The sequence below is a fragment of the Mus musculus genome, chromosome 8, assembly GCF_000001635.26.
Source record: "Mus musculus strain C57BL/6J chromosome 8, GRCm38.p6 C57BL/6J".
Classification (NCBI taxonomy): Eukaryota; Metazoa; Chordata; class Mammalia; order Rodentia; family Muridae; genus Mus; species Mus musculus.
The window spans coordinates 33,364,624-33,389,678 of NC_000074.6; the positions used below are offsets into that span (position 1 = coordinate 33,364,624).

Below are 25,055 nucleotides of genomic sequence, written 5' to 3' on the forward strand. Positions count from 1 at the left end.
CTTCATAATTGGATATTGATTTTCTTCCTCTTGGTCTTTCTTTCCTTTTATTTAACCATGCTACCAGTTCCTTTGTTTGGTTATTAATAATTGTACTTTTAGTGTTTTTCTCTTTTTTTCAAGAGTCTCATGTTATAGCTCAGGCTGTGCTGGAATTCACTGGGCAGCCCAGGACAGCTTAAACCCACAGTGATCCTTTTGCTTCGGCCTTTTAAAGGCCCGGATTCCAAGCATCAGCCACCCCACAGGACTCTTTCAGTAATTTCATACTTCACAGTTGGATCCATGTGATCCCGCAACTTTCCTTTCTGTGACTTTGCAAGTGTAGCGGCTGTCTTTTAGCGATTTCACTGCATTTCTACATCTTCTTTGCTTTTGTGTTGTTGCTTTTGTGATTTGTTTCCTCCTCTCTGAGCGGTTCTAGACATTCTAGTGCACAGAGAAGGTTGCTCATTAAGTGATAGCCACCCTCTAAAAGCCAGAGCACTATCTCTCCAAACAGACACAAACTAACACGGTTACATAAAAAATATGAAAAGGCAAGAAATATGGCTTCTCCAAAAAGTCCTAATTCTGTAATAACTGTACTCATAAATATGGAAGTGCACGATGACTTAAAATACTGGTTCTAAAAGCATCAGTGATTACATAGCTAAATGAGCGCATGACTGAAATAAAGAAGTCAATTCAAGACTTAGAAATTTGGCAATATGTATAAAAAAAACAGCAAAGAGAAACTCTGAAGAAGGAAAAAAAATCTTGAAAATAAAATGTTCACCTCAAATAAAAACTGTAAGTGAACAACTAAATGTCCTACAAATAGACTTGTATAAAGCAGAAGATTAAAAATTGAAAATAACTTTGAATACTTTTTATATTCAGATCGCAATAAAAAAGTAATAAGCATAACTGCATACTACTATCAAGAGATCAAATCTGGTGTATAAAAGAAGGAACAAAGACATAAAATATATTAAAATTATAACAGCAAACTCCCCAAACCTAGGAAAAGAACTAGACATTCAAGTACAAAAGGCATGTAGAATCTCAAATATATGCAACCAGAAACATATTCATTTCACATGACAGTTAAACTGTCAAGAGTAAAGACAATAGAAGGAATAATGAAGCTGAATGAGGAAAGTATCAAGTTGCTTACAAAGACATATCTATGAGACTACCATTGGATTCTCAGCAGAAACCCTAAGATCACAATCTACTATAAGATCACAGATTGATATTATTACAAGCCCTAAAATATTACTATAACCATCAAAAGCATTCTTCAAAATAAAAGAGAAAACACCTTCAATTATATACACAAACTAGTATAACTATGCCAGCATTGGAAAGATAAGAAATATCACATACAAAAGAGGAAAAATGGGTATAAGCACAAAAGCTCAGAAAATTTAAATAAGTCAATAAGTAAAAATTAAGGAAGAATAAAACATTAACCCAGTTTAAAAAAAATAAGGGTCTAATATGAAAAATGGAGAACTTCACATTCACTAATAACTCTAACACAATCTTACTTCTCTAAAACATGTAGAATCAATTTTTAAAAATCAGTAACTTAGAGTGCCTGTCACCCATACATAATGCTCTGAATTTGATCTTCAGCACTGGAAAAAAAAATCCAACTGTTTGCTGTCTGCAAGAAACTCATCTCACTAGCAAATAATACAGAGACTTAAATAAGTGCTAGGATGGAGAAATGTTATTCTAAGCAAACAGAAAGCAAAATCAAACAGGAATAATTATACTCATATCTAACAAAGCAGACTTCAAGTCAAAATTAATAGGCATAAAGGTCACTACATAGTAACATAGAAATTCATCAAGAAGATAGAACAACTCTAAATGTATATAAATGGCATACTGATACAACCATCTCACAAAACACACATACATAAATCCAGATCTAGATTGTATAACTTCAATACACAACTCTCATCAATAGATAGATAATTCTGACCAAAAAATCAGCAAAGAAATTTCAATGAAACTGAAACATAGACTAAAGGGATCTACAGAATATTTAAACCAACAGCTAAGGAAAAAGCCCAAGTTACTACCAATAAAATAAATCACATTTTAGACCCCAAATGGTGTAAGCAAATAGCAAAACAACTGAAATAATTCAGATAATGAAAGAAAACTACAACTCAATAGCAAAACAAGCTACAGAAACTACACAAGTGCATGGATATAAACAATATTTTTTGAATGAATATTAGGTCACTGAAATTAGAGAGGATGTAAATTAGTGCAGCTACTATGGGAACCAGTATAGAGGTCCCTCAAACAAACTAATATATGAACTTATCTATAGAATAGAAATAGTAATACTCTAATAAATAGAACTAATATATTGTCTAGCCCCACCACTCCTGAATACATTCCTGAAGGAATGAGAGTCAACATGTAATAAAGCATACACTTATATGTACCACAGCACTATTCACAATAGCCAAGTTAAGTTATAGGATCAGTGTAGATACCTATAAACAAATAAATGGATAAAGAAAATGTGTTGGTCCTAGTTTCTTTGTTGCTGTGATAAAACACTGACCAAAATCAACCTGAGAGGTTCATTTGTCTTATAGGTTACAGTTCATTATCAAAGGAAGCCAAGGCAGACCCTAACGTCAGGAACCCAAAGAGAGACCATGAAGGAATGGTGCCTATTGCCTTGCTCAGCCTGCTTCCTTATATACCAGAAGACCAATTTACCAGAAGACCTTCCCACATCAATCCTTAATCAAGAAAATATTCCACAGACTTACTCATAGGCCAATCTGATAGGAACAATTCCTCAACTAAGGTACCCTCTTCCCAGGTGACTAGAGTTTGTGTCAAGTTGACAAAAACCTGGAACCAGAGCAATGAATGGCTCAGCAGTTAAGATCATCACTTACTGCTCTTCAGGACTTGGGTTCAGTTCCCAGCATCCACATGCTAGCTTCACAATCATCTTTAACTCAAATCCTAAGAGAACCAACATCCTCTTCAGGCATATAATATGTGTGTGGTGGAATACGCCTCTAAATCCAGCACTTAGAAGACAAGTTAGATCTCTATGAGTTCAAGGCCAGTCTGGTCTATATAGTGATTCTGGGACAGTCAAGGACTACATTGTGAGACCCTCTACCAAAACAAACAACAAAAAACTAACCAGCACAGGGATCTATATACATATAGCATAGTATAATTCAATCATTAAAAAAATAACAACAAAATCATTTCCTTTGCAGGGAAATGGAAAGACTACAGTATCATGGCATTAAGCTCAAAAAAAGGCACATATTGTGCATCTCTTATATGCAGATGCTAGAAGGGAAGAAGAGGGACAGGAAAGTAAAAAGGTCTATTTGGGACAGAAGAGAAGAACAGTAGAATGGTAACAATAGATGGTGTGTGGCCAAACACATTATAAGTACATGTGTGGAATACATGTATTAATTAATATACAACTAATATAGGTCCTACTTCAGTTGGTTATTATACACAATTAATATATGCTAATAAAAGACAAAAATGGAATATAATTACAGTTGGAGATACCAAATCCAGACAAAATACACAAAGAATATATATATATTACACAAAGAATATGTATATATATTACCAACCGTTAACCACAAAAGTGTTTTTAGATTGAATAGTCCTCTATATGATAGATTCAAACAAATGAGAAATGAAGACTCGTTTACCCCATACTTCACTTTTATCCATGGACCCTGACTGTGTTTCAGTAGGAACCTATTCTCTTGCTCCGGAACTACACACAAACTATATTTAGACGTTTCCAGCTACAATCTGAATCATTTTTGTGTTCTCATCCAAAGTTCATGCATATAGAAAGAAAGACCAAAACAAGAAGAAAAAAAGAAAAAAGAAAAAGAATTCCAATGACTGGTATGTTTATAAGACTAGGTAAGTCATAGTAAGAATAATCTGCCACATAGAACTCCTAAAACCAAAACAATTTAATGGATTTTAGCACTTCAGTTGGTTATCATGGGTTCTAATTTGGGTTAGACAGTTTGGATTTCACCAACACAATTATCTTATTTTTACCGCAAAACAACTTCCAATAAAAAAAAATTGTTGTTTAAAATAACAGTCATAGAGCATAGAGGAGGACCCCTGGATCTTAGGGACCAGTCAGCACAGCCTAACCTAATGAGCAAATCCTAGGCCACTGACCCTGGTCTCCACATTCATGTACAGGCACAAACACAAACTTGCGTTTTGACCATAATGACCATTTTTATATTTTTGAGTTTAACGAAGAAAACAGAAATCATGACATTTACAGGGCAAATAGATGGACCTGGAAGTCAGATGACCCAAACTCAGATACAAAAGAAGCCACATGTCCTCCCTCACACACAGACAGATCCCAGCCTGAATAAACAGATGTCCATGTGTAAACAAGTATAAGTGGGGTCAGGCCCAACAGTCTCGACTGGGGACCCTGAGAGGGTAATATGAGGTAATGAGGAGGGACAGAAATCAGACAAGGACTGACGTGGAATGAGAGAGGAAAAGAGTATGGAGTCGGGGAAGAAAGGCAGAAAGAGAGATGGAAGAGACAGGAGTCAAGGGACAACAAAAACTCCTTTTATTTAAATATGTCTTAATGGTATCTAACACATTATATTCTGATTTAAAATATATAAGCAAAAATATCTGATCTTGGGCTGGAGAGATGGCTCAGAGGTTATGAGCACTGGCTGCTCTTCCACAGGTCCTGAGTTCAATTCCCAGCACCCACATGGTGGCTCACAACCATCTGTAATGGGATCTGATGCCCTCTTCTGGCCTGCAGATGTTCATGCACAACACTCATATAGAAAATAATAATAAATAAAATTAAAGATTAAAAAAATCTGATCTTGATTTTTTTACTCTGTTATATTTAGATATTTTCAGAAAACGTAATTGTACATGTTAGCTACACTTCCTAGCAACTAGTATGAATGTATATGTACATATATACACAACCTATAGATTATTTTAAAGATGTATAAATAGAAATGAGAAGGGAATGAGAAAAAGAGGGTAACCAAGAAATCTATAACAAAGTTTTCATTAAATTCCTTAACTAAATAGATTTTTAAGAGTCACTAATCTATCATAGATTTTTTTGCTAGTCTTAATTTCCCTCCAAACAGCCCAAATTAAAAAAACAAAACAGATAACCTAAATTGTGGGAAGTCACATGTGACATTGCAGAGTGGCACTGACTACTACTGGCCACCACGCATAAGTTTGGACAAACAACCAATGTGTACATATGCAGTAAAGTTTTTTGCAAAGACACTGCCTGGCCTGAGCATAATAATGAGGCTTTGAGAGTATAACCAATCAGATATGAGACATGCAAATGAGGTATGATAATGAGGCTCTGTGAGGTACAGAGAGAGAGAGTAGCCAATCAGATGAGGAACATGCAAATGAGGCTTAGTGCATAACCAATCCGGGTGTGAGACATGCCTCTCCTAGGCCTATATAAGCAGCACCAGTTCTGGGCTCGGGGTCTCTTCGCCTCTGCAATCAAGCTCTCCCAATAAACGTGTGCAGAAGGATCCTGTTGCAGCATCGTTACTGCTGGCCAGTCCGGTGCGCCCAAGAAGTGGTGCCGAAAACCCGGGACAAGAAACATCTTCAGGCACGAGCGAAGACCCCCTGCTACAGGGAGGATTCAGAACTGCATCACGGGGAAGGAGCAGTTAATAAAGGTTCCCGTAAAACAGACTGCTGAGAAGGATCTGACTGCGTGGATTCAGAACTCTTCAGCTGAGGAACGGTGGTACCGGTAAGTCTCCCAAATTTATCCCCAGGTTAAAGGGGGATATGTTTTTTAAGAAAAAGAAAAGGGAGGAAAAATAAAAGGAATCAGTGATAAAGAAAAGGAAATAGTAAAGGAAAGGAAAAGGGAAAGGAAAGGGAAAAAAAAGGAAAGAGAAAAGGAAAAGAGAGAAGAGAAGGAAAGAAAGGATTGAGACGATAAGGTTCCCGGCTTTGGGACAAGTTAAGGTTCATGAGTTATGCTTTTTTCTCCCATTGACCCTTTGTGGGTAGGTCTGATAGTTTTGGTCTTGTTTGTTCTGATATATGGACTCTGTTACTGTTTGAAACTGTGTGTAGAGGCAGTCAAGACAGGTCAGAAAATCCTTACAGAGCAACAAGAAAGTATGTCGGAAGAGGAGAAGGGCTTAAAAAGAAAAAGGAAAAAGAAAGGAGACACAGTGTTATCAGGTGGACCAGAAGAAGAAAGTATACAGCAAGCTTATGGCTTGCTTAATGAAACTTTAAAAAATAATGGCTTGATTATTGCACCAGAAAAAGTACAGCAGTCTAATGTTAGTCAATTTTTAGGAGCCACTATTACTTTACGATGTGTCACCCCACAAAAGATTAGTATAAGAAAAGATCATCTAAAGACACTAAATGATTTTCAAAAATTATTAGGAGATATAAATTGGATTAGACCTTATTTAAGGATTCCCTACTTCTGAATTAAAACCTTTATTTCAAATTTTAGAAGGAGAATCACATATTAACTCATTGAGACAATTAACACCTGAGGCTTCTGATGTTCTTAGGAAGGTGGAAAGAGCTATCCAAAAAACAGTTAAATCGTATAAATGAGCAAGAACCTTTGTACCTATGCATATTAAGAACCATAAATTTGCCAACTGCTGTGTTATGGCAAGATGGTCCTTTAGTATGGATACATCCACATATATCCCCTAATAAGACTATAGAGCATTATCCCACCATGGTAGCAAACATGGCACACAAAGGGATAAAAACTTCAATTACTCACTTTGGAAAAATGCCTGATAGCATAATTGTCCCTTATACTGTCGCACAAATGCAAATATTGTGTGCTACTATAGATGAATGGGCCACTCTTAGATACAGTTATTCTGGTTTAATTGATAATCATTATCCTAAACATCCGTTATTACATTTTATGTTATTACATCCAGTAATATTTCCAAAGGTAACGGCTAATACCCCTATAAAGGGAGCCATTGATATTTATACAGATGGATCAAAAACAGGAATTGGAAGTTATGTAATCAATGAAAAGGCTGTAAGGTTGCAATTTACACCAGGAGCCCCTCAATTGGTAGAATGTTTGGTGGTTTTAGAAGTTTTTAAAAGATTTCCTATGCCCATAAATATTATCTCTGATTCTGTTTATGTAGTTAATGCGGTTCTAGCATTAGAGACTGCCGGAAATCTTAAGCAGTCTAGTCCAGTATCTGAAATTTTGAGAAAAATACAAAATTGTATTTTGATGCGTGAGCATACCTTTTATATTCAACTTATTAGAGCACATACATCATTACCTGGACCTATGGTTAAGGGAAATGCAATTGCTGATTCAGCCACCAGAGACATGGTTTTCCTATCACAAAGTTCTATAGAAAGTGCTAAGAATTTTCATCAGCTTTATCATGTCCCTGCTTCTACATTACGACAAAAGTTTAAGCTCACACGAACAGAAGCCCGAAATATTGTCCTACAGTGTGGTAAATGTGTAGAATTTATTAATGCACCTTCTATGGGTGTTAATCCTCGCGGATTGCGACCTCTAGATGTTTGGCAAATGGACGTCACGCATATCCCATCTTTTGGGAAATTACAATATGTACATGTATCCATCGATACCAGTTCTGGTGTCCTACATGCCTCTCCCTTGACAGGGGATAAAGCAGTTCATGTCATATCTCACTGCTTAGAGGCTTGGGCTGCATGGGGCAAGCCCCTAGTGTTAAAGACAGATAATGGTCCTGCATATACTTCTTCTAAATTTAGCCAATTTTGCAAACAAATGCAAGTGAAACATATTACTGGATTGCCCTATAATCCACAGGACCAAGGCATCATTGAGAGAGCCCATCACACTCTGAAACAATATTTGCAAAAACAGAAAGGGGGAATAGAGGCTATGACGCCAAAGATGGCTCTATCCCTTACAATATTTACTCTTAATTTTTTTAAATTGGATAATGCTTAAAGATCACCATTTAAAAGGCACGGACAATGGCCTCAATCGCCCAATGAAATGGTCAAATGGAAAAATGTCCTTGATAATAAATGGTATGGCCTGGATCCTATCTTAATCAGATCCCGGGGAGCTATTTGTGTTTTTCCACAGGGTGAAGAAAATCCACTTTGGGTCCCGACGCAACTGACAAGGACCGTGAAAGAGCAAGATGAACCCCAAGATGTTCCTCCTGCTCCTGATAATTGAGACCGGGATAAGTATACCTTTGTGGGCCATAGTAAGATCATGGCCAGTACCTTTACCGGTACATTCCAATTCTTCTACCTAGCCTTTGTTTTTTGCAAAGGAATGTTTTTTGGATGTGCCTTATGCACGACAAACTCCTCAAGAGCCACGGGTGTATAAGAGTACTAGTTTTCATTTAAATTATACATTATGCTTTGTGCATAATGTAGATAAACCTTTTACACCCTGTATATTTTTTAAGAAAAAGATTATCTCTAATTGGGCAGATCAAATTAATACTGCTGACACTATAAGTCAGATAGCAAAAACAAAAAAAAAACAAAAAAAAACCAAACAAACAAACAAAAAAAAAACGTCTGAGGCATTGCTTACCCTGCAAAGGGTGGATTCTCATATCACCTCAGGGTTAATGTTAGTGAATCAGAGTGGATATTTTACAACATGACATGGAACAGATGATGGATGTCATACAAATGAATTGTGTGGCATCCACTTTGCATGTGTGCATTACTCCCAATAGGTACATTAATAATACTTTTATTAAAAGTACAGACCTATCGAATTACCTGAAGGGGAACTGGTCGCAGGAGCTGGAAAGGTTGCAGACAAGGCTGCAGATATAGATCCTGAACCTTAATGGGACCAGAGTGAAACCAGTGACCCTCGGAGACTTTACCTGGCTTACCTCTGCTTTTTCTTACTTTAAGGAATGGGTGGGAGTGATTTTGTTTGGTGCTGCCATATGCTGTGGACTGGTGTTCATGCTCTGGTTGGTATGCAAATTCAGAACCCAACAAAAACGTGACAAGGTGATTATAACTCAGGCACTTTTAGCTATTGAAAACGGCTCCTCCCCTGAAATTTGGTTATCTATGCTCAAGAATTAGTCAGCATCTGAGTTCTCTGCTCTTGCACTCCATGGCACTGAGATGAGAGAGACTCAACGATCATTGATCAGCCCTTGCACATCACTGAGGTTTCCTCATTGCAAGCAATAGGGTAATCATGATTTCCCCACTAACTCATTTTTTGGCTGGCCTCTTTTACAGAGTTCGCCCTAGGTCATTTAGCAGTTACTGTCACACAGCACTGAGGTATCCAGAGACAGGCAACTTTCCTCCTGCACAGTCCAACCTAAGACATGGACAGGTAAGGCTTTGACATTAGAGGAACAACCTAAAATAGGAGCCACGGCGGATGGACATAATTGCACAGGCCTAGTCCAGCCTCATTTTATTAAAACAAAAAGGGGGAGATGTGGGAAGCCACATGTGCCGTTGCAGAGTGGCACTGACTACTGCTGGCCACCACGCATAAGTTTGGACAAACAACCAATGTGTACATATGCAGTAAAGTTTTTTGCAAAGACACTGCCTGGTCCAGGCATGATGAGGCTTTGAGAGTATAACCAATCAGATGTGAGACATGCAAATGAGGTATGATAATGACGCTCTGTGAGGTACAGAGAGAGAGAGAGTAGCCAATCAGATGAGGAACATGCAAATGAGGCTTAGTGCATAACCAATCCAAGTGTGAGACATGCCTCTCCTAGGCCTATATAAGCAGCACCAGTTCTGGGCTCGGGGTCTCTTCGCCTCTGCAATCAAGCTTTCCCAATAAACGTGTGCAGAAGAATCCTGTTGCAGCGTCGTTACTGCTGGCCAGTCCAGCGCGCGCAAAACTAAATAAAACCACCCATTAGTATTCAACCACAATAAGTCAAGGCAATTCTGAGTCATAATAAGATGGTTTTGAGATCCCTACTTCTTTTAGGGAGCTAATAAATTTTCCTGTCAAGTCTTATGGAAGACACAGTTTTATATTAAGAAGAGCCAACTGGTATAAGGTACAAATGTCAATCAACCAAATATAAGGTGATGAGACTACAGGGCCAGCCACAGAGGAAAGGGAAAAGCCCCTCCTCGTCCTCTCCCCTTCTCCTCTCTGCTGTGTCATGGTGAGAAGCCACGCTGCTCATAAACCAGGAACATGACATGACCTGAACTGAATCCGTGGCACAGCTAAATGCTTTATAACTGAATTTCACTGTCCACCTAAATAATTCATTACTTTTAATGAATTTCCTCTGTTCTGTGAGTAGCTTTAGCGAGTCAGCTAAAATCAGCCCTTATAGACTGGGAGACAGCAGAGAAAGTTTTCAAGTCCATTTAAAACATGCTTAGTTGTCTCCTTTTTTCCTTCTGTTTATTACTCTTCCTTCATAAAGGCTGAGGTGAAATTTTATAGGACTCATTTTTAAGTGGACATTCATGGTTGCCTAGGCAGCCTCCAGTCTGCACTAGACTCCCTTTATCACACTAATAAATTTAATTCAGATAATGTACAGTTCCCGACTAAGCCAGCTCCTATAGTGGACCCAATCGGCCTATAGGTCATCTTCATTCTCCTTGCCACAGTGACTCTGAAACTCAGGCCTAAAATCAAAGCCATAGCCTGAATTTGCTTTTTAAGAACAAAATATATGATTCAAGTCCAAACAGACACAAGGGAAATTTTTGAGATTTCTAAGAATATTTCTAAAACTAAAAATCTTCTCTTTTAAGGAAATGACCTAAAGTGATGGTGTTCATTTGAGAACAAGAAGCTCAGACCTTCTACAACCACGAGCAAAGCCTACTTGGGAGAAAGGCCTAGACATGAAGCCAGCACACAGAAGCCAGCAGAGATGGAAATACAGCCTTACCGCCCAGCATGCCAATTCATTCCTGTAACCTGGATTCTGGAGACGCTGAGGCAGGATCACTGTCCCTAGTCAAGGCCAATGTGGGCTACATAGTGAGTTCCAGGGAAACCTGGGATACAGAGTGGAGCCCGGTCTCAAAAACAGCCAAGGGGCTGGGAAAAGCTCAGCTGATAAAGCGCAGAAGCAGGAGCACCCACAGTTAGACCGTGAGGGGGACTGGGGGGGAGCGCACATCTGTAAGCCAATGCAGGGGAAGCAGAGACCAGAGGCCTCTGGGAATGCACGTCAGTCAGTCCATCTGAGTCACTGAGTTCCAGGTACAGTGAGAGACCCAAGCTCAAAAACTAGGGTAAAAAATGCCTGAGGATCATACCCAGTATGGACTTCATCCTGTATCAACTTCTGGCCTTTACACACACACACACACACACACACACACACACGCACAAAATAACAACTAAAAATAAAAATAGATCCTTACCGTTTAGATCTGCCTGATGTTTTCCATACTAGCACTCTATCTAATCCATAAATGTCTAAAAATAAAATTATGTTGTGGAATCTTTCCTTTAATCCCTTACCTTAAACAAACAACCATAATGAATACAGTAGTTAGTTTTGTACCTTCAAAATAGAAAGTTCTACTGAGTGTGCTGGAAGATACCTGTAGCCCAGCACTCAAAATGCAGAAAGAGGAAGATTAAGACTTCCTATGGCCAGCCTGGGCTACATACATACATACATGGAGTGACCTTATCTCAAAAAACCTATGGTTTGAGGATGAAGCTCTATGGTGGAACACCTGTAGAGCACACACAAGACTCTAAGCTCCAACCATGGCACTTGAAAAATGATTTAAAACTTTCAAAAAATAAATACCTAAAAAATGAAATGATTCATCAGCAATGTCAGAAACTGACCACTAAATAAAACTGGTGTTTTAACTTAAGGCTAGAAAGCCCAGCATTGGGCTGAAATTCCACTGCTGAACCAGAAGAAAAGTCTAAGAGTCTCTTCTGTAAGTAGCACTGGAGAAAGGTATCCTTTTACAAAAAGAGCAAGCTTAGTGGTAGAGCACTTGCCAGGCACCAAAACTAATTAATTAATTAATTAATTAATTAATAAAAACAAACCACATTGTTCCGCATTCTCCCTGCTGGATACACCAGGAAAGAAATGAAATCAGCACCCAGGAGATATACCTGCTCCATCTGCTCCCATGTTCATGGCAGCAGTATTCACAAATGTGAGCGCCCAGCAGAGGATGAATGGACAAGATCAAAAAAGTGGGGAGAGAAATAAAAGAGCATGTGGGGGCTGATGTGGGACCTGGTGCCTCCTATGGAGGTAGGCTCGGGTCCTCTACCTTAAGAGAGAGAGTCTTTCATCACCCACCCCTGCGAACGTACACCAGGCTAGCTGGTCTGGAGGCTGCTGGGGAGGCTGCTCTTTCAGCTTCCATTAGAGCACTGGATTACAGACCACAGACTCTTAACTGGCTACTGGGTGGATTCTGGGAAATGGAACACATCTGCACACTTGGACAGCAAGCGCTTTATGTACTAAGCCACATTCCCAGACCAAAGGTCTATTCTTAGAGCTGTGTGGGAATGGTAGGTCTACAGATCTGACGTACAACATTGAGGACTCCAGTTAGCAATGCTGCACCACATACTGAAATGTTAATAAAGGTAAAATATGAGTGCTCTCACAAAACCAAAGGGAAACCTGCCCTATGGAAGGCCACCGCCTTCATCTCATAAACTACAGCAGTCAGTTTACCGTGCAGATGTCCATCAACGCATTATGCTGTGCACCTTAAATACATGGAATTAATAAGTAAGCCAGGTCCAGACATAGATCCAGATAAGTAGAGAAACTGGACATGTAATTAAAGAGGCATTTCTAATTTTTGAGAAAGAACAAGTTATTCAATAAATGAAGCCAATAAAACCAGCCATAATTTTGGTGTACTAATATTGGCAAAACCTTTAAAAGTTTAATTTTTAAAGGCAAATTTCAGGACAGCAAGTAGTAGCACCACCACTTTGAAAAATGCTCTGTATCAAAGTGTTAACCCTCCAAACTCCTGGGCTAGCAATTACACGTTCATAAGGAAATACTGGCGCATGTGCCCCAAAACAAACGATGTCCATTGCACAGTTTATAAGAGCAAAAGTACTGAAGAAATTACTATAGCAAATTAATAGTCAAATCATGGCAAGCCTGTAGCATTGACTACGGAACAGTGAAGAAAAGAATAAAACAGACCTCTCTGTATCAACAGGCTCTCTAAGATATACACTAGGTGAAACAAGAAAAGCTGACAATTATACTTATCATTTAATTGTAATATAAAATGAAGTTCTGTACTCACTTGCTTCTGGAGACTCAGAAAGTACTGGCTCCGTGACCCAAGGCACACCCTCCACCTCCCCCACTCAGAGACCAAAGTGAATAGATGTTCAAGTCTCTTTTTAAAAAGGGTGTAGTGTTTGCATATAGTGACCACACATCTTCCTGTATACGAATGTGTTACGAAATTGTTACCCACTGTTGTGCTGATTAGGAAATAGTGTAAGAGAAAAGATGGTTCATTATAGACACATGTGCGCATGCTCACACACACACACACACACACACACACACACACTTATCTGGTATTTCTGAAGCATCAGTTAAATATGGAAACATGGAACCCACAGGCACAGAAGCCAGAATACATAATACACACATAAGTGCCAACAAGCTAGGAGAATCTGTGTTAGTTAACAGGTGCCCTTACAGAGCAGAATAAGACTGGGGGCAGATAAGTGAGCCTGTTTCAACACTCCATAACTTGTTTCTCACCAAGCATGATGTTTTCTCATTTGTCTTCTCCTTCCTTCTCCCACCCCAACCCCTGTCTACATCTTTCTTTCAAACCAGCAGGAACGAAGAATAAACACTGCTTTATATCTTTTCAAACTGGCATCCCAAGAACAAATATATCATAAGACTTCAGTTTGAAGAAAAGAAAAAAAAAAGTAAATAAGAATGAGAGGAAGAAAACAAGGCTGGTTGTCTCAGCACTAGGGGTCTCTGTGAGAGACAGCTTACCTGACTTACATGAGGTCTGGACTCAATCCCAGCATCAGAAAAAGGAAATACATATGTGCATACATACTAAGAAAGAATGTAACGGGCCCACCGTACATTTTAATAGCATGCTACTCTCCTAAATTTAGCTTTCCCTAACCTAAATGCATTAGCACTGAAACCTTCTGGTTAGAACTGACCTCAGCAGCAGCACCAGAAGTAAAACCTAATTGAGACCAACAGGAATTATTCGTGACGATCAGTTCAGAGATAAGAACTATAAGCCAGTTCTTGGTTCTCTGGCCCGCCATCCTCTGGCTACAATTACTGGTTCCCAGGGAGTCCAGCAGCAACAATACCTAGGATTCTACTTCCACACTAAAAGAAATAATACTTTTACTTCTGGCTAGATGTGAAGGGAGAACTGGATATTCAAGGTTGACATAGGCTGCCATCTTTCATCCCTAAAGGTGACCACCTTGAAGATGTCTTCATGGTAGGCCATAAAACAAGGTCAGAAAGATAGTCAAAGCCCAAATGTCTGCAGGCCACTCTGCCTCTGGAAGCATAAGAGGTCACGAAATAACCTGCCACGACTGAAGTCAGTGTGACTCTGGGCATTCCACTGAAAATATTCTTGTTAATAAAATGAAATAATACCCTACAGCCATCTTTTTTTATACTGTCCCAGGCATCAAACCTGTGGCTTTCTGCATGCTAGGCACATGCTCTGGCACTGAGCTGCAACCCCAGTCCTAATAACATGCCCTAATCTAATTTCTGAAAGTCTGTCTAGAGTTCTCTCCAGCTACCATGACTTGGCTCTTCTCTAATGACAGGTTACTCAAAATTTTCACTACAGAAATCTTTCAGTGTACTTTCATCCGTACATAGGTATCTTTAACCCTTATTTCTATAGGAGAAATCCCTGGATATGAAGTTGCAAGGTCACAGAGAACTCTTGCTATTCACCAAGAGAGATTTTTCTCATAATATATCTGGGATCCATGATTGTCACCATCAGTGTCATGAGCATTTTCCTTTACAGTCTACCCCTTCCTCCCGTTCCCTTGTCCACAACCTGTGTGGTCTAGGAAGATGTACTGGCTGGTTTTGTGGGTCAACTTGACACAAGCTGGAGTTATCACAGAGAAAGGAGCTTCAGTTAAGGAAATGCCTCCATGAGATCCAGCTGTGGGGCATTTTCTCAATTAGTGATCAAGGCTGGGAGAGCCCATTGTGGGCGGTGCCATCCCTGGGCTGGGTAGTCTTGGTTCTATAAGAGAGCAAGCTGAGCAAGCCAGGGGAAGTAAGCCAGTAAGTAACATCCCTCCATGGCCTCTGCATCAGTTCCTGCTCCCTGACCTGCTTGAGTTCCAGTCCTGACTTCCTTTTGTGATTAACAGCAATGTGGAAGTGTAAGCTAAATAAACCCTTTCCTCCCCAACTTGCTTCTTGGTCATGATATTTGTGCAGGAATAGAAACCCTGAATAAGACAGAAGATAACGTCTTCCCATTTTCACTACCTTTCCTCCTATTCTTGTCATCAACAGGAACTGAGATAGCCCACACTCTTAAGTTCTACATACCCCATACTTTTCAAGCTTATACCACCAAAGAAATTCAACTCCAACCACCCTTTGACCCACTATCACCTGCAATTCAATGTCCACACCCCCGGAGTAGCTGTCACTTATCTTTTAACCACTTATTATAACTTTTGAGACAGAATCTCCCTCTGCAGCCCAGGTTGGCCTGCACCTCACTATGATGCCCAGGATGACGTCAAGCTTACAGCGATCCCCCTGTCTCACTGTGACTCCTCAGTGTGGAGTCACAGACACAGGTCACCATTCCCATCTCCTTGCCTTGCTGGCCAGCTGAAATTCCAGTGTTAACTACTCTCTTGCATACTCCCTTGGCTTCACTGCCCTTCTTGGTTTTACTTCTCTCCTGAATACTAACCCTAACTAAAGTTTTCCCCCATCACTTATGCCTCCACGATTGCTGCTGTATCAGTGTTTCAGGTATTTAAAAACACAGGAGTTGACTGGTCTCCCCTATAAATCTGACTCTAAGGAAGTCATTTGTACTTCCTGGCAATCTACACTTCTCCCTTTACCTATTTACTACCCTCTCTACCTATGATGACAATTTTACAACTTTCCCTCCTTCCTTAAGCCTATCGTACCTCCTCTGCCACCTCCATCCTCAGTTCATTTCCTTGCTTCCAGCCGCCACAAGCTCTCAAGCCGAAATGAATCACCTTATAGTGTCCATGTAACAACTAATTTTATTTCGAACTGGCTGGGATCCATTGGCAGAGGAATGCCCCGACATTTGTTCAAAATTCTGGCAGTACTGGGGAATCTAGCCTCTATGGTAGATCCCCTGGCACATGTGGAACCCTGGGTTCCATACCAACACATTCTAGGAAGAAGAAGCGAGGAAGAGGACCAGAACACAGGCACGTCCTGGGCCTCAGATTCAGGCGGACCAGAAATTATACCATCAGCAACCCTACTCTGAGCAAATCCTCCATCCCGTCCTCACCTTCCTGGTGACAGCCTTAGTTCAATCCAGAGATTTCTGGGAAGATGGGAGGTGTGGTGTGGTTGCTTTCGTTTCTGTTATTGATTTGAGATAGTATATTGCTATGTAGCCCTGGCTAGTCTAGCGTTCATTAGCCTTGAACTTCTACAATCCTCCTGCCTCAGTCCAAGGACTGGGGAATACAGATGAACACCATCACGCCTAGCTCTAACTATATAGCCGATGGGCATCCTGATAGCCTCAACTCAAAACAATAGCCAGAATGGTCCTGTTTAAATCTAAAGATTAAATAACATACCCAATTTTAAAAATTAAAAAATAAATAAATTTTAAAAAGATTAAATAACATGACTGAGTGAAATTTAACCCCAGGAAAACAAGGATAAGAAAAATGGCCAATATAGTAACTCACATTAGAAATATAATGGAATAAAAACAACATGCTTATCTAAATTTACAAAGATAATACCTGATAAAATTTAACAATTTTTCATGATTTTAAAAATGAATAACAGAAGGCAATTTCTTCAACATAATAAACAGCAATTATATGACCCTGCGGAAAACACCAAGCAAAACAACTTTTCCTTTAAAATATCCATTTTTATCACTGCCGCTTTTGAAAGTTCCAGACAGAGAATTTATAAGGGCCACCTTTGATAGTTAATCTTCACTGTCAACTTGACAGGATCTGGAATCAACCAAGAGATAAGGTACTGGGCACATCTATAAGGTATTTTCTTAATCAGGTTATCTGAAGTGGGAAGACCCAATCTAACTATAGGTGGCACCTTCCAGTGGTGTCCAGATAAAGGAAGATGTGGGGGGAAAGCTTTGCCTCTTGCTTCTTCGCCTTCAAGTTTCGCTGGTGAGTTCGGTTACCCTGTTGATATGGTTATCTACACTGAAAGTTCATGTGTCCTGTTGCTGCTAAGGTCACTGCTGTAACCTTCCCTCACTTATAGCTGTAGCTTCTTTGGAGTTCCAATACAGACTGAAGACCAGTGGCTCTCCAAGAATCATCCATGCCTTCAGCACTGGATTGAGACTGCTGCAACATGCAGTTTCCTGCTCTGAGCAGCTACAGAGTTCTCCACCTCTACAGTAAGAAGACTGCCATGGTAGAAATACCCAGACTATAGCATATAGGCCAATCTAATGTGTCCTTGTTTAATATAGATTCATTCTATTGATTCTTTTCCTCAAACAGTGGTTCTCAACTCCCTTTGGGAGTTGAACGACCCTTTCACAGAGGTGGCCTAAGGCCATCTGCATACTCAGATATGCACTATGATTCATAGCAGTAGCTAAATTACAGTTATGAAGTAGCAACAAAAAATAACTTTATGATGGGAGAGTCACCATAATATGAGGGGCTATATTAAAGGATTTGTTTCAGATGAATCATCTGAAAAAAAGCAACGCCATTTACGACAGCAGTTAACAAAATATCTAAAAATAAATGTAACCAAAAAGGTTTAAATAAAAAAGACTTGCTTACTATAAGCTGCCTTCCTACATGGAAAAGAACGGAAGTTAGACCCTTAACTCAAACTGAATACAAAGATCAACTCAAATATAACAGCTAAACCTTTTCGGGGTTTTTCTAAAGGGGGGGTTAAAATGAAATTATCAGAGAATAGATGAAAAATGTGTGCCTTTGGAAATGGTAATAGATTTAATATATTAACATATACAGATAATAAGCTGAGCATCATCAAAATTTCGCACTGTGTGAAACATTATTGAAAAGTGAAAAAGTTCCAGCATCGTAGAGCATGCCCAGAGTCCCAGCACTTGGCGAGCAAAGGAAGGGGATCAAATTCAAGGAGAGTTTGTATCTCAGCATCCCCCAACAAAGAAAAAAAAAAAAAGCACAAAACATGATGGCTTGCAACATGTGTATATATATACACACACACATACATATATATATATATGATGACAGTTTCATATTCAAATGAAGAGCTCCTACAACTGAATAAATTAAAAACCCAAATTTGAAAACAGGCAAAGGACTATGTTACATTCTTTACCAGTGAAGTGTAGCCATTAAATACATGAAAAGCTGCTCAATGACATTAGTCATTAACCAAAGCCCAAATACCAAATACAAAGCAAAACAAACAAGATACTACCCCATGTCACCCACTAACAGAATTACAATAAGAAAGGATTTAAAAAAAAAAAAAGAGTAAGTTTTGACAAGGCTTTGGGGAAACTAAGACACTTGTGCATTACTCCTGTGTGAAAGTTCGGCAGTTACTCAAAAAGCTTATCACAGAAGCCAGAAAGTCCCATATAAAGAGATACATCAAAAAACTTTAAAGCAGGGACACAGATACACACAACATTCAGGGCAAAGGAGAAACCAACCTATCAGTAGTATAAAAGATAAGCAAACTATCGCACATATGCACAAGGAACCATTCATTCACTAATTCAGCCTTAAAACAGGAATTAAGCTCAGCTCTGAACAACAGCATAGATGGGCCTTGAAAAGGAAACCTTGCTGGATGGACGGAGCCACATCTGTCAGGTGCAAAAGAACAAATGGCTCTATTTACATGAAGTATCTGAAATGCATGGATTCATAAGAGAAGTGAAATATTACAAAAATTTCTGGGGCCTGGGAAGAGGAGGCCATAGAGTTATTGCTTTATGGCTGCAGAGTCTCTGCTTAGGATGAAGAGCAAGTTCTGGAAGTAGGGCTAGGGTGTGCGCAGTAAAAGAATAGGTATTTATAGCATGGGCAATGCCCAGCATCCAAAAACAGACAAACAAGAACCCAAATCAACAACAAAGAACGTGGTAGCAGTAGATAGCGGCGACATTTGCACATGCAGAGTGTAATTTATTATCACTGAACTGTACTTAAAATTATTAAACTGGCAAATTATAGTGTGTGTGTGTGTGTGTGTGTGTGTGTGTGTGTGTGTGTGTGTTTCCCTGAAAACTCGACCAGAGCTTCCCAACACTTCAGGATGACACACCAGATTCCTAACATAGTCATGAATCCTGCATAATCTCTCTGATCTCTAAGAGCAGGCCCCTTTTCTCTACCCTAAAGGCCTTTCTAGGTTACTCTTACTCCAAGCAGCCTCCTTCAGGCTTGCACTTTCTTTCCTGTCCCATAGACACTTCCTTCACAGTGAGGACCTATTGGGAATTGTACCTCCCAACACCCACTGGCCCTCACCCGTCTTTCTTTCATTTTCACTTTGTCAATACTGCACTTGGCATTTTGTGTATCTCTTTCCGCTAAATTGTGAGCTCAAAAATGGGTAAATTTTCTGTTTCATTCATTTTGTTATCTCAGCAGCGCTCAACAATTATATGCTGAATTAGCAGAGCTGGGATGCCATTCAATTGAAGAGCGCTGTATCAAGCAGGTGAGTGGTCCCAGTCTGGGGTTCCATCCTCAAAGCAAGAGGAGACACAGGGGACAACTAGTATACAACGACATCGAGTACCAAACTGCCCTATACGCCGCAGGCTTTGCATACAATCTCTAATAAAAGATCAAGAGGGCATGACAGGGTAGGCCGTACTCTCTTGAGTTCGAGGACAGCCTGGGCTAAAAGTGTGAGGGGCTACAGAAGAGAAGCCGGGTCTCAATAAAACCAAAGGGAAAAATAAGGCTGAAATTTGTTATTTGGGGACTCTGGATTAGCATCCTAAAGAGTTTTTTGCTCTCCAGGTTTTTACATATCAGGTCTATGGGAGAACGAGTCATATTCAACAAGACCAAATGCTCATTAGTACAATGACTTAACCTTAAGAGGTCCAAAACAATTTGCTCAGTAGTGGAAAGTCGGTTGCCTCCCCGGACTCAGTTACCTCTGCCTCCGAAGCGCTATAAACAGCAGCTGGGGCGGAAGAGGCGGGAAAGCCCACTGACGGGACCAGAGGAGGCCTGTGGCTCCGAGGCCCCTTTCCAGGGGATCTGAAGGAGAAAGGAGGCAAGGCTCCCTTTCCAAGAATCTCCCCAACACAACCCCAAGAGAAAGCCTCGTGGGAGAGAGAAACAAGCGTCCGAGATGCGTAGATATAGCCCAGGGTACGCAAAGGGGAGAGGCAAAAGCGGGGAAGGCACGTTACCCTGAGAAGAGCCAGATCTAAGGGTCTTCTCCTCCAGCAGGATGATTTATGGAGGACTGAGAACCAAAGCCCAGGACCCAGGCATCGAGAGAGGCCTCACATTTACTAACTTTATACCAACGGGCGCCTCGGTGCACTTCTGGTCTGGCGACTGCCCTTCCCTGCACTCCGCCCGCGGCCCCGCCCAACCTCTCCCAGCCGCGCCGCCCTCCCACCCACCGCAGCCACCCCGCGCAGCACGCATGCTCAGAGCTGACGGCCGCTGGGCACGCTGGGAAATGTAGTCTCAACGCAGGTGCGGGTGAGTCGCGGGAAATCACAACCCTCCCGCCACCTCTCCTGCCGGCTCTCTCGCACGCCGGGTCCCCGCGCGCTGTCTGCCGTCAGGGCGCGCCCGGAGGCAGAGCCCGAGTCCCCCGTCTTTCCGCTAGCGCGGCTGGGGAGGCGGGGTCCCAAGCCCGGCCCCTCAGGCAGCTCCCCGCCTCCCTCCCGCCCTCCCCGCGGCGTCGGGCCGGTGCCCGAATCCAGGCAGCGGCCGCAGGAGGCGCGGCGGCGGCGGTGGGCGCCGCAGGCGATGCCCCTGCCCCGCTGCTCCGGCGGGGGGCAGAGCGCGCGGCGGCGGCGGCGGCGGCGGGGAAGGAGGCGGGGGGCGGCGGCGGAGGGGCCGAGAGCTGGCGGCGGCGGCGGCGGTGGTCGTGAAGGGCATCGGTGACGGAGATGATGTGAGTGTCGGCTGGCTGGGACCCCCGGGGCTGCCGAGCCGGAGCTGGGCGGCTGGCAGCGTACGGGAATCGGAGCGGGAGGCCTGGGGCGGCAGAGGGGATGCTGTGTGCGCGGTGCGGAGCCGGCCGAGGCCGGAGCGCGAGAGCCGGGCCAGAGTAGGGGTTCCGGGCGGCGGCAGCGGGGGCAGTGCGGACCCAGGGGCGTCTGCGATTGTTCTCAACACCCCTCCCCCATCCCACCCCGTGTGTCTGTTTGTCACTTGCAGCTGAAGATGGAAAGAGCCAGGCGAAGGGGAGGCGGCGGCAGCGGCGGCGGCCGTGGCCGCGGAGGCAAGAATGTAGGGGGCCCTGGCCTAAGCAAGAGTAGACTCTATCCCCAGGCCCAGCATTCTCACTACCCCCACTACTCCGCGTCAGCCACCCCTAATCAGTCTGGGGGCACATCCGAAATCCAGGAGCTAGCCTCCAAACGTGTGGACATCCAGAAAAAGAGGTTTTACCTAGACGTGAAGCAGAGCTCCCGGGGCCGCTTCCTAAAGATAGCCGAAGTCTGGATAGGGAGAGGCCGGCAGGACAATATCAGAAAGAGTAAACTGACCCTCTCCCTGTCGGTAGCAGCAGAGCTGAAGGACTGTCTAGGCGACTTCATCGAGCACTATGCCCATCTGGGCCTGAAAGGCCACAGACAGGAGCATGGCCAGAGCAAAGAGCAAGTCTCCAGGAGGCGGCAGAAGCACTCTGCACCCTCCCCACCGGTGTCAGTGGGGTCAGAAGAGCATCCTCACAGTGTCCTCAAAACGGACTATATAGAGAGGGACAATAGGAAATACTACCTGGACCTAAAGGAAAACCAACGAGGTCGCTTCCTAAGGATTAGACAAACCATGATGCGGGGCACTGGCATGATCGGTTACTTTGGCCACAGTTTGGGCCAGGATCAGACTATTGTCCTCCCAGCACAAGGTATGATTGAATTTCGTGATGCCTTGGTTCAGCTGATTGAAGACTACGGCGAAGGAGACATAGAAGAACGAAGGTGTGGAGACGACGACCCACTTGAACTCCCAGAGGGGACCTCTTTCAGAGTGGACAATAAAAGGTTCTACTTTGATGTGGGCTCTAATAAATATGGAATTTTCCTGAAGGTAAGTGAGGTGAGACCGCCTTACCGTAATACTATTACTGTTCCGTTCAAAGCTTGGACAAGGTTTGGGGAGAATTTTATCAAGTATGAAGAAGAGATGAGGAAAATTTGCAACAGCCATAAGGAAAAGAGAATGGATGGCCGTCGGGCCAGTGGTGAAGAACAAGAATGCCTGGACTAGCGTGAAATTGAACTCCAGCAGGCAGAATTTAGAAATCAGTAATTGGCTAAACGTACTGATCCGTAATCATGATCATTTGAAGAAGTTTCTCCTCTTTTGGGCCCTCTGTTATTAGTAATACCTCTAATAGTTTATACTTAAAAGGAGTCTGATTCTCATGTTATGTTATACATAGATCACTATAATTCTCATGGGAATTCCAACCTCCCCAGAGCCAAATAGTTTAGCTGCTTCAACTGCTCCAGACTATTGAAGTATGCAGATCAGCACAGAGTGTGACATTCTGACCTTTAATCACGATAACTTAAGATTTACATTGCACTATGACAGAATCTTGAAAATGATGATACATAGACTTAATACAAAAGTGTGAATTTCTATTTAACAAATCCCACCCCCAAAGAAAGTCCCATACTTTGTTAAAAGTTCGTACTTTGTTAAAAAGTTGCAAAGTTTACCTGTAGGACCATTACCACAGAAACAGAGATTGACCTCAAGTGTAGTATATTTCTTTATGAAAGTACTAGTAGGAATATATTCTCATTGGGTAACTGAGTATTAACTAGTACCACTAAAATACAAATATTATTAGACAATTAGACCTTTGAAATACAATGTCATATTCCTTAGCAGTTACTACTATATACAGAATTCTATAATTTCAAATTTTGTGGTAACCCTACAGTTTTAGTTGCCATATCAAAGCCACGGAAGAGTTTTAATTCATTATTCTAGCTAATTGCAATCTAATCTTCTGTTTCCTATTCTATATATTTCATTGACTTTCCAAAGTTTTGGAAATTATGCTTATGTCACTGTTGTGAGGGAGGCTTCACCCAGTGGCTTTGTTATGGAAATTTTGATGTTTTAAAACAGCCTTTCATGATAATTTGGAATTGTTTTTCCTTAAAAATCTGTCATGAACTTTCAAAGTGTATTTTATGCTTTCCCACTCGTGCATAAGGGTTGGTGCACCAGCTCACTGGTGTAAAGATATATCTACTGATATATATTTTTTAGTAGGGCTCTTATATTGGCTGCCCTTAAAACCATGTCAAACTTACAGTATAAACCTGACTTTTACACATACTTTTAACTCCAAAAGAAAAAAGTTGTTGTTTTTGGTTTTGGTTTTGGTTTTTTTGCTGAGAATACAAAATTGCAGTGTGGGAGATATAATATTTGGAAACACTATTGGTTATAAACATTTAAAAGGAAAATTCAGGCATTTTCCAAGGTGCTCCTTAAGATTCTCAAAGAGGCTTACTCTACACAAGACGTATCCATCCATTTGTGCTTGCCTGTATTAAAAATCACTTTCCAGAAAGTGCCACCTGAATTTTTAGACACTCAGCAGTTTTTAAGCAAGTGGGTAGATATAGCATGGACACCCACAGCATCCCTTATTAACTGAATGAAATTTCATCTGTTGGGCTACATCTTACTCTAAACGAAATTGTGTTTTGTCGTGGGATCAGTTACTGCTCCACAGTAAGTCATGTGATCACATTTAAGAGACAGGCACTGATTTCAGCTGCCCAGCTCGAGTCCTCATGGGTGAGAGCTGGCTGCAAGGACCGAGGTCAGAATGTGGCTCTTCTCTGATATGCTCTTAAGTAATTCAGCTTTGAACAATTTTCCCTCCAGAATTTTTCTCTAAACACATTAAACTAAGGTCGCTAAGGAAAACCGTGGGACGAATTAAGAAGATTAAGTTCATTGGCTTTTGTTAAGACCAAGCAACTAGTAACCCAGACATACATACTGATGTTGGTTGCAGATTCTATTTCACATTTCTCGAAGTACTGTGATGGACTCTCACTCAGTTCACTCCCCTTGTGAGCCATCTGGATCACCATGGAACAACAAGGTTAGAAGAAAATGTCAGTGCGAGCGCTAATAGCACATGGTGGGTGTTGAGACTATAAAAGTAGCAAGGATTTTTAACCAGTCCTGACTGTAAGATAACGTAACTCTGTAGACTTGATAGGAAGTAGCTTGGGGTATATGAAGGAGTGGTGTGCACTTGAATTACTGTACTACTGATTGTTATTGCTGCCCATCATAGTGCCTGTTAATAATAATCAACCTGTCAGATTTCGGCAAACTGGAGCTGTGAATATTCCATTACTCAGTTGTCCCAATCACTATTGCTGTGAGTATATACTCGCTCTTAAAAATCGTATCTTCCTCTTTTGAAATATTTATATACGTTAGGACTAACTGATTGGTTTTTGTTTTTTTTTTTTTTGGTTTTTAGTCTGATGAGGTTTAAATGTGTATATACATA

The 25,055-nt window shown here is 41.3% G+C and overlaps 2 protein-coding genes across 12 annotated transcripts in view; one reads left to right on the top strand and one right to left on the bottom strand.

Moving 5' to 3' along the window:
- Wrn (Werner syndrome RecQ like helicase) overlaps positions 1-20,920 on the bottom strand; it is a 151,172-nt gene extending 130,252 nt beyond the window's left edge. For 2 of the 4 annotated variants that reach the window (XM_006509093.4, XM_006509091.4), the window contains exon 1: positions 20,719-20,920. The gene's annotated coding sequence lies outside the window, so the exon portion shown is untranslated. The remainder of the gene's footprint in view (positions 1-20,718) is intronic. The other 2 variants (NM_001122822.1, NM_011721.4) reach the window with 2 other exon arrangements.
- Positions 20,921-20,995: 75 nt separating this feature from the next.
- Purg (purine-rich element binding protein G) overlaps positions 20,996-25,055 on the top strand; it is a 31,854-nt gene continuing 27,794 nt past the window's right edge. The window contains exons 1-3 of one of the 8 annotated variants that reach the window (XM_011242166.3): positions 20,996-21,440; positions 21,707-22,585; positions 24,546-24,674. In XM_011242166.3, coding sequence (XP_011240468.1) covers positions 21,713-22,585; positions 24,546-24,665 — 993 coding nt within the window. In that variant the 5' untranslated portion in view covers positions 20,996-21,440; positions 21,707-21,712 and the 3' untranslated portion in view covers positions 24,666-24,674. Of the gene's footprint in view, positions 21,441-21,701; positions 24,873-25,055 lie in introns of those variants that run through there. The other 7 variants (XM_011242165.3, XM_006509205.2, XM_017312994.2 and 4 more) reach the window with 7 other exon arrangements.